This window comes from Lathyrus oleraceus, chromosome 4, assembly GCF_024323335.1.
Source record: "Lathyrus oleraceus cultivar Zhongwan6 chromosome 4, CAAS_Psat_ZW6_1.0, whole genome shotgun sequence".
NCBI lineage: Eukaryota > Viridiplantae > Streptophyta > Magnoliopsida > Fabales > Fabaceae > Lathyrus > Lathyrus oleraceus.
Window position 1 is genome coordinate 374,836,802 of NC_066582.1, and position 10,624 is coordinate 374,847,425.

At 35.5% G+C, this 10,624-nt stretch overlaps 1 protein-coding gene across 1 annotated transcript; it reads left to right on the plus strand.

Annotated features, from left to right (window-relative positions):
- Positions 1-9,036: 9,036 nt before the first annotated feature.
- On the plus strand, positions 9,037-9,870 carry LOC127137589 (U11/U12 small nuclear ribonucleoprotein 31 kDa protein). The gene has a single exon (XM_051064041.1). It carries the CDS (start codon positions 9,037-9,039, stop codon positions 9,868-9,870), a length of 834 nt encoding a protein of 277 aa, XP_050919998.1.
- Positions 9,871-10,624: the final 754 nt, after the last annotated feature.

The following is a 10,624-nucleotide window of genomic DNA, read 5'->3' on the forward strand; positions in this document are numbered from 1 at the left end:
AAGAGGGCAAATTTTGAGGTGTTACACCGTTGGCCAGAGCCCCTCCGGATATTGGGAGCAAATGATGACACATCTATCAGATACCGCTGGAACTTCCGTTGGACCTTCCAACCAACCATCGCTCGATCAGGTCAGCACACAAAGACCCCAAACACCTCAAGAAAATCGTGGAAGACCTAGGAGATAAACTAACGCACCGGGATGTGGAACAGGGGGACGTTATAATCGGACGGGTCATTAGTTTATTGTCAGTCCAATGTAATCAATTATTACATCATCAATGAATTTTTTTTCATTACTATTTCTTTTTTATTAAATAATAAAAATTAAATATTAATAATTAAAAAAAATAGCAGGGGGTGTATGCGCCAGATGAATTGGCGCATACACCAATCAAACATACATAGGTGCCACTAACATTGGCGCCTCCTCATGAGGCCCAATGTAGGCGCCACTAGCATTGGCGCCTCCTCACGAGGAGTCTAATGCATGCGTCAATACTATTGGCGTCTCCTCTTCATGCATTGGGGGTACGTCAATTCATCTGCCGCATCCTCTATCAAACCTGATTATTTTGGTAATATTTTTGAATAATTGGTTACTTTGGAATTATTTTTGAAAATAATGGTTATTTTGAAAAAAAATTCTAAAAGTTTGTTTTAATATATTTGTAATATTTTAATACAAATAAAATAAAAAATAAAATTAATTATAAAAACAATGATATATTTTATTAGTTCATAAATGTCTATTGATTGCTTACTCATTCCATCCTAAAATAAGAATAGTTTAAGGTTTTTATAAATTGTCATAAATGTATAGGAGAATAATGACTTGAAAGAAGTTTTAATTATTTAATGGCATTCTGAAAGAAATTGATATTGAAAAAGTAAAATGATGTTTATTTTGAGATAAATTTTGTTTGGTAAAATAATTTTGAAATGAAGTACCTCTCTAATGAAAGTAAAGTTTTGAAAACTAAAAATAATGCAGCGTTGTTCAATAGCGAACCAAAATATTAGTTTTAAAAATTGGAGAGTAAAAAAATATAATTTTAGCAAAATAGAAGATAAATAAATAAATTTAAGTCAGTAATTTTAAAAGTATTTCTTTTTTAAATTATGAATTTATATTGTGAAAAGTAATCTAATAATTTTAGATGTAATTGATGGTAATAAATTCAGAATTTGAAATTTAAATTCTTTGAAATATAAAATATAATATATATTTTTGGTGACGATTAGGGCTTTCATTGTTAGAATTTTTTTTGGTGACAACTCAGAATTTGAAATGTATATTCTTTTAAATTCAGAATGTAAGTAAATAGTTTTTTTTTGGGACGTTTCAGAATTTGAAACTTAAACTATTTAACTCATATAATAAAAATAATAATTTTTTAAGTTTGTTTAATCAAATATATATTTATTTATTAGTAAAATGGGAGGATCAAAGGTCTAAAATGAGGAGACATTAGGCAGCATGTCTCATAGACATTTGAACCGTTACTAAAAAATTATCATCGAATCAGATACAACCATCAAAACTGGACAAATCTAATTTGGTTAAAAAATCAGCACACTTAATAGTTTTTCTAAAAATGTGAATGAATGCACTTCTTTAAAATGCTGAAGGAGAAGAAGAATATGCCTAGCCAAAGTCGAACCTTGTTTAGACTTCAAAGGCGACCCTTGGAGAGCATCTGCTACTGTCTTTTTGCCATCTTGAACAATAAGGTTCTTGAAATCTCTCTTCCAAGCAGGCTCCAAACCCATAAGGACACCCCAGAATTCTGTAGCAAGACTATTGCAATCACCAATAGTCTTATGAAAGCCACAAAGTTATCTTTCTTGACTGTCACGAAAAACACCCCCACACTTAGTAAGCAATCTGCTAGTGGTAGCCCCGTCAGAATTAAAACAAACCCCGAAGGTGTGAAAAACATAAGAAACGGGGTTTGAATTGAGTTTTATAAAACAAAAGTTTTTTACCAACTCAAGAACACCACTTAAAAGTTAATAACAAAGAGATAAAAACACAAGTATTTTATTATCGTTCGCTTGAAACTCAAAGCTACTATAGTCCACCCTCCAAAGTGATTTCACCTTATACACACAGATTTAATCCACTATAATCAACTGATTAGAATAATCACAAAGAAGCTTTTGTTTATTAAGTGGATCACTGGATTAAGATGCATATTATTGTTATTCATTCATTGAGCATGGTACATGTCATTGTAGTCAATGACATCATCTACGCCATGCATAGGTTGCCTCGAAGGCTCACGTCTCATTAATTCAAGATTATAAAAAGCATCATTTGGTTCATAAGTACAAATTGATTCATATCAACAAGTCCTTTTGGCCGACCTACAAGATTGGTGCATTATTATGGTCCATCACGTCTCATGGCGAGCATTCTTATTAAATGAGCATTTTTTTCTACTCATCTCGGGCCACGTCTAAAGATCTATTTAACGGATGTCCTAGGATTTGCATTTCCTGGTCCTGACTTGAGAAAATTTCCTGAGGATTTAGATTCAATGTCTTTTAATTCCTATAAGAAAGAAAATGAAACAGTTTTCTATGGACTTCATAATAATGTTACTTTTGATCAAAAAATACAAATTTAGATGTACAAAACCATTCTTTTTCCACATGGGCACGATCCTTCTGAGAATAAATTTTGTAAGGGGCATAATTTACAGTTATATTGGTAGACCTCATGATTTAAACACAGCCATGGCCTATGATCTAAAGACTTGAGGACATTACAATAAAAAAGTATATAAGCTTAAAACATCATGACAGTTGACCACGACAACTCCATGCACTCTCTTCACCAAAACACTTCCAGAAGCAGTAAACTTGGTATCATGAGTGAAACCTGCAGGATTCAAAGAAACAATGAGTAAGGATTTTCCCAAAGAGATTATGATCAAAAGAAGAAAAACTGTCACAAGCTGCCGAACGGCAAAACAGCAAAAACAAGCCGTCACACACAAAAAACAAAAAACGGCTACAGACGCAAGTTCAGAGTATTCCTCCCACAGCAGGCCATGTTGCAGACCTTGGCAACATGATTGTCCTTCAATGGCAGGATGGTTAACAACTCCAAGCAGATGATTCAGTTCCAGAATGTTGATGTTAATAACTGGATAGGGATTTGGTCGGTAGCAGAGAATTTAAACAATCGAGAAAACTATCATGCTAAACACAGTTGAGAGTATCTCTTAGCCTACACTTGGAAATGAGGTTACATTTAAAGATTCACCTTTTTGGGACATAAGGTTTAGCTATAGCGGCAGGACCATTGCATTATGAATCATCAATTAAAGACGGGATTGGTTTAAACGCCATAATGCTCCAAACCAAAACAGTGCCAGGGTATGCTTCAAAAAAAAACCTGTTACAATAGAACCTATTATCAGAGAACCATGACAGATGCTGAACCATGACAAGAAGAAACCTGTTACCAAACCATCCAACCTTGATCAAATATACGATCTAAAAACTGCACAAACCACTACTGCATCACCAAGCATAGCAACCCACAAATCAGCTCACGCACAAGCAAAGTATCCAAAACAAAAATAATCATTACCATAGCAAAATTTCATTCAAACTTCTAACACAATAGCTAACAACATCACATTCCAAGTTAACAGGTTTTCAGCATATGACTAACCTCATGGTCATAGAACCACAGGAGCAATCATGACTACCACCATGTAAAACACAACAGACTAGCAATCCAAGCTCAGCCATCAACAAGGTTAACATCCATACAAGTATCATCAAGCATCCTGAATATCATTCAGATCACCTACCAATTACCAAACCAAGTATCAAACATGGCATCAATTTAATGGTCATAAGACTTGTAAGCACACAATTGTTATGATAAACCAAAGGCAAAGATTCACAGGATTCGAAAATACTTGAGCAGCAATTCATACCTAAATGTATTAAGTCCTCACATCAGCAAAAACGGAAGAAGTGTTGTGAATCGAAGTTGAGAAGTCATCAATTAAGGTTAAAATATATGCCAGTAAATACCAATTTCCTTACCTCAATTGTTGAAGGTTTCACCGCAGTAAAAACTAGATGGGAGATTCAGTGAAGACGGCCACGCATTTGGAGATTTTTTGGGACCACAATCAAATCCGTTTCCTACCACATTTACATTGGTCCCCACCAAAATCTAAAGAAAGATTTGATGCTAACGGAATGATTCCTTTTTGCACCATCTGCCAAGGATCCACACACGATTTTGGGGAGCTCATTTCACTCTATAAAAAGGAAAGCTAATCGATTGAAAAAGGAGAGAAGAAAAATACCGTCACTCTGCTGAAATACCAAACGAACCTTACACCGAAAAGCTCCGCTAAAACTCTGTATTTCAACTCTGATTTTCACACTGAAAATCAGGGTTTGAAGAGCTTGACCCCTTCAATCGCGTGCAAAAGGAAATGACAATCAATTAGAGGAGAAAGTCAGAATCAGACAGAAAACAAGGAGTGGATACAGAAGGATAGAAAGAAAAGGAAGAAACTTGAAACAACAAGCAAAAGAAGAGGGACAACGTCATACATACTCACCGAAGGTAATCATGGCCGTCAGGTCTTCGTCGGGGCTACGATGCTCCGGCGGAATCTTTCCCTTTTATTTTGCTTTAAAGTGCTTTGACCTTGTATTTTGACTCGTTAATTTCTGCTGTTGATTGTGATATAGAAAACGGGTTAGAAGCTAAGATTAGGTTTTCCTTTGAGGTTCCGATTCGCTACTGTTTTCTAGATCCCGTCGAGGATATGGAGGTTTGAGGGGATTGTGGTCGTTTGTCACGTTGGAAGTTTTGAACTTCATGTTCGAGTCCTGGTTTGTTTGAGGATGAACACCGAAGGGTGTTCATCGGTTTCCTTTCAAAAAAAAGTTCTGTCTCTGCAGTTTTGGATTGGGACCATGCACACGATTTAATAGGGAGAGGATATTTTCCAGAAAGAATGAAGAGTCGTTTTAAGAGAGAGAGACAAAATTATTTTGATTTATTTCTTTGCTTTAAGGGGTGATTGTTTCTTCTTTTAAAATATTATTAAGAGTAAATTAATGTTATTGATGATAGATACTTGGGTGCTGTCAGATTATGTTCCCAAAATCTTTATGATGTTATCAATGAACAATGATGCGCGTGGCGGTAGGTAAACCGAGGCCAACCTTTTCTCTTCTCGGCGGTACCACTTGGCTGAGTAGGAGAGGATTTTGGGCCTTGTGGCCCATCCCGAAAATAACACTACTTTAAGTCCCTTGGGCCTTCTTTGATCCAATGTTTAGGGCCTAACTTTTTATTTATTTCCCAAACATTCCAATTTGGTCTACTTGGTTTATGAGCTATTCTTGATTGTTTTAATTAAAATTAAGATAACACTAATATTAGAAATATTTATTAGTTCGGTTTCGATTACTATTTTCAACTCTTCTTTTTATCTTGTTATAATATTATAATTAGTTAAATGGTGGATTAATGGTTAACGTCAACAAATAATTTACTTTATTTTCTAATAAATAAGTTTGACGTTGGTCCAATACCAAATAGTCTTTCCCAAAGTATATTAATTCTAAATAAATTCAAATTCACCGTATTTAAATAGTATTCTCTTATAAATTATTTAATTTAATTTTGAATGAAAAGGAGAATAGTAAGCCTCCGCTTCACTATCTCTCGACTATTCGAACAATTGGCGTACGCCATATTGCTCGGATTTTCGTCATTCATTTAAAACCCTAAAACTCCATAAAATAAAAATCACTCCACCAATTAATTATAAATTCTAAAAGTTTATTTTTAATAATAATCTTTGAATGAAAAGGAGAATAGTGAGCATCCGCTTCATTATCTCTCGATTATTCGAATAATTGGCGTACGCCATATTGCTCGGATTTTCGTCATTCAATTAAAACCCTAATAATCATACAATTTCAAATCAATTTTTCAAATCAAACATAGGTTCTAAATTCAAATTATTTCTAAACTTCAACCATCATATTCAAATCATTTTCCAAATCAACTACAAATTCTAAAACATTTAATTCTAAATTTATGATAATAAAGAGGATAGGAGGCGTACGCCTCACTATCTTTCGATTATTCGAATAATTGGCGTACGCCACATTGCTCGAGTTTTTGTCATCAAACTTAAAACACAATCGAATAAACTCAAATCACCTCTTATATCAAACCCAATTTTACAAAATAAACTATACAACTTCAATAGAGAATGGGAGGCGTACGCCTCACCACTCCTTGATTATTTGAATAATTGGCGTACGCCACCTTGCTCAAATCATCGACAAATCCAAACCTACCAACCCAAAATTCAAGCTATCTTCATAAATCGAATACAATATCTAAACATATCTTTTTACAATTTAAACCTCGGGTGATAAAAGATGGGAGGCGTACGCCTCACCGTCTCTCGATTATTTGGATAATTGGCGTACGCCATATTGCACAAATTATCGACTTCCGACTAAAACACGTTAAATAAACTTGGATAAGGGAATAGGTGGCGTACGCCTCGTTATTCTTTGAATAAGCAAGTAGGAGGCGTACGCCTCACTACCGTGCGTATTCAACATCCACAAACAAACTTTCAAAACAATTCGAACGAAAAGGGAATAGAAGGCGCACGCCTTATTATTCCTCGAAAGAATTGAACGATTGGTGTACACCATATTGCTCAATCTTTCGTCGTTCCTCAAATCATCAACAAATCAAACCTAACTTCTCGCCCTCGAGCGATCGAAACCAATCAAATCCAAACACGTCAATTCAACTCGTCACCCCCGCGTGACCAAAACCCTTTCAAAAAGAACACTGTCAATCCTTTCTAATGCGCACAACAAACCAGTGCTAGAGCCTCCACCGAGAGTAGACAAGCCAGTGTTTAGCCGTTAGAACGCCGACCTACACAGTCGTTCATCAAAACAAAACACAACCAATATTCGTAGTAGCCCGAACTACGAATGCTCTGATTTCCTTATTGCACCATAAGGATACGTAGGCAGGAGATTGCTGTATCTTCGCGAGCACACTAATAAAAAACCTCCCATTTCCCCCATCCTGAGGTCTTCATCCACATCTATCATCAATTCTAATTACTCGAAGCAAGCAGATAAACAGTCAATTAACAGTCAAATAGCAAAATCAGACTAAAAGGTTCCCGTTGAGTACAACGGACGTGAGGGGTGCTAATACCTTCCCCTTGCGTAATCGACTCCCGAACCCGAATATGGTTGCGACGACCATTATTCTTATTTCTAAAGGTTTTCTCGATATTTTCCTATTCCTTCATTGGAATAAATAAAGTTCGGTGGCGACTCTGTTTCGAACAACATTTTTTTTCCGCGTCCTATCGCGAGGGATCGCATTATCATCTTTTTTTGAGGTGCGACAATTACATGCGACTCTATATGACTAATGCACAAATACAAGCTATTCAAAATCCTTTGATTCTTAGTAAAATTGGTGTCCCCACAACGACAATAAAGTGGATGAATTTTTCTGAAATGAGTCATCTTATATCAAATGTATATGACTGAGTTTTAGTTTAGTTTACAAGACATAGTTTTTCGTAAATCGTTTTCCCTCTGCTAAGTTGCCCTCCAAATAATTTAAATGGCCGGGTTGTCTTGATTAGACAGATTGCTACTAAGATGCATTTTATACAAGCTTATTTGAAACGAGGGTGTCCTCTACCACCAACATTCGTAGAATGGAGAGAACGTCTTAAGGAAGAAACATCTGAGTGAGAACTTTGCTTTTTTGGATAGGATGCATGAGTTCTAGAAATTAAATGATGTTGAAAAATAATACAATAGAAAAAAGTCTAATGCGAAAAGTTCAATAAATTTAAAAAGATGTCATCGATTTTGATGCATTTTAATCGTATGTACTTCTAATTTTGTTGATTCACTATGTTCATTTTTATTCTTATATCTTCATTTTAAGATGTCCAAACATAATCTAAGCGTATAAATAAAGCATTACTTTTGAAAACAAATTAATTGTTGAGTTTCTAGTAAGAGATGAGTCCTCTTCAATTCTGGACAAATTCTACATAAGAGTTTTTAAATGTTGTGAAACTGAAGTTATTAGACTAAGGTTTTGCTTAAATTGATGCAATGAGATGATATGAAGTGATATGAGATGAAATAGAATAAGATTACATTGTTTGAGTTAATTAAAATCAGATCCAGTATAATAAAATTTTATTATTCTATTTTATTTCATTTCATCACTTTTCATTAGCATTGTTTCCCTTAGATATGAGGAATAAAAAATTACATCACTTTCTACTAGTATTGATCACTTTCTACGAGTATTGTTCCCTTTAATATGAGCAGAATGAAAATTTTCATCACTTTCCATCAGTATTGTTTCTCTTTTATATGAGCAGAATCAAAAACTTACTTTGTTTTTATCGCTAATTATTCAAATAATAAAGTAATAAAATTTCTATTTCACTCTATTCTATTTTTGCTAAATTTCAATAACTCTATTTATCTTAAGATATTAAAATATAATCTAAAATAATATAATAAAATTGTATATCTAACGAACTAGAAATTTTTGTCTTAAAAAATCTAGCATCATACTAACAAAAAATTATTAAAATTTATATATGCAGATGGGTGGCTGACCAATTAAATAAAAAAATATTAAAACATAATAATTTTTAGTTTTATGCTATCTTTACAAGTACTCTGGCGGTGAGCAAGTTGTCCATTTACATATGGATAGTACTGCTTATAAAAAAATAAGAATGGATAAAACCATATATAAAACCAATCCAAAATATCCGGATCCATGTCCAGATCCGCTTGGAGTTTCGCTTCACTTCTCTAGGGTTTCTCAAACGCATTATAGAATCTCTCCACTCTCAGATTTCCTCTATAGATTAAAGAAGCATCGGAGAACTAATTCCGTCGCCGGAAACCGAACGCCGTTGCCGGAAACAAAAAACCTGAACCGAAAAAAATGTCAAGCAAGAAGAAACACAAACGAAAACACAGCGACAACGATGAAGACGACGACGTTTTCTACTACCGCTACTGCGCTTCGTCCTCAACCCCCAACACCACCACCGGCACCACATCCAGTAATCAACCCCAATCAAAACCGAACAACAAAGGATCATCAATAGGAGGAACAGGTGAACCCTTAGCACCATCAAAATCGACGCTATACGTTTCTAATCTAGATTACTCCCTAACAAACTCCGATCTCCATACGCTCTTCTCTACTTTCGGCCGCATCGCGCGTGTAACCGTTCTCAAAGACCGTCACACGCGCCTAAGCCGCGGTGTCGCGTTTGTCCAATTCGTTTCTCGTAATGACGCCCAACGCGCCGTGGCGGAGATGAATAAGAAGATTCTCAATGGAAGGACTCTAACTGCTTCTATTGCTGCTGATAATGGACGTGCTCCGGAGTTTATTCGGAAGCGCGTGTACAATACTGAGACTGCTTTGTGTTATGAGTGTGGGGGGCATGGTCATTTGTCGTATGAGTGTCCTAAGAATCAGTTGGGGCCGAGGCCGCGGCCTCAGCCTAAGAAGCCGCGACGGGGATTTAGTGGGCTGAGGGATAGGGATGGGGAGGAGGAAGGTGATGAGGAGGAGGAGGAGGGTGGTCAGATTGCTGCGGAGCAGTTTGACGATAATTGGGCTTTTGTTGTGGATGATGAAGCGGGTGAAAGGTTGCTGGGGAGAAACAGAAATGATGATGAGGGTTTGGACAACAACAAGACGAAGAAGAAAGGGAAGAAAGCTGGGTATTTCAGTGATGAGAGTGATCATGATGATGATGATTGATCATGACTATGTAGCATTGACACTTCAGATTGAAGGTGTGTGTTTGGTATTCCGCATTACCGCATTATTCAACTAGTCCTGTGTGTCGTGTCTATATATGTGCCAGTGTTTCATAGATCTAAATGGCAATTTTTTGTTTTTATCAAGATATGGTGTAATTGATGAAATTGTTTATATGTTGTTGGCTTGGTTGGATGTGTTTATGGTTTTGATCACAAGCACATGTTAGTTATTAGTTATTGTGGTAGTAATTAGTGATAGTGGTGGTGAATTGGTGATGAGCATTTTTGTGTATTCCATATTTTCATAGTTAATGAATGATGACAGACGAGTCTCTTATTTATCGGCTTAATTTAGCATTCGGTTTACCTGTAAAACAGAAAGGAAAAGCCTGTTCGTTATGTTTTTTATTTTGGTTCAGTTAAAACATGTAATGTAATCAAATTGTAACACCCTGGTTTACTTTATGCACATCTTGTTATCATATAAGTAAGGTTTTTAATTACAGTTGTGGTGGTTATGTTATGATATTTGATATGTAGAATATTGTAGTCAGATATAGCTGGATTTGATGTGGTTGTTGAGATCTTGAAAAGCATAGGTTGTAGACTTGTAGTCACAATTACTGTCGCCGTTCTTGTGGAAAGCAGTTTAAAACCATGGGTAACAGTTCTTCTGATTACCTTTACTCTTTGATGTCTACTGAGCATTTTTATGCAGATTGATGAGTATTTCTCAAGTTTCTCTTAGAATG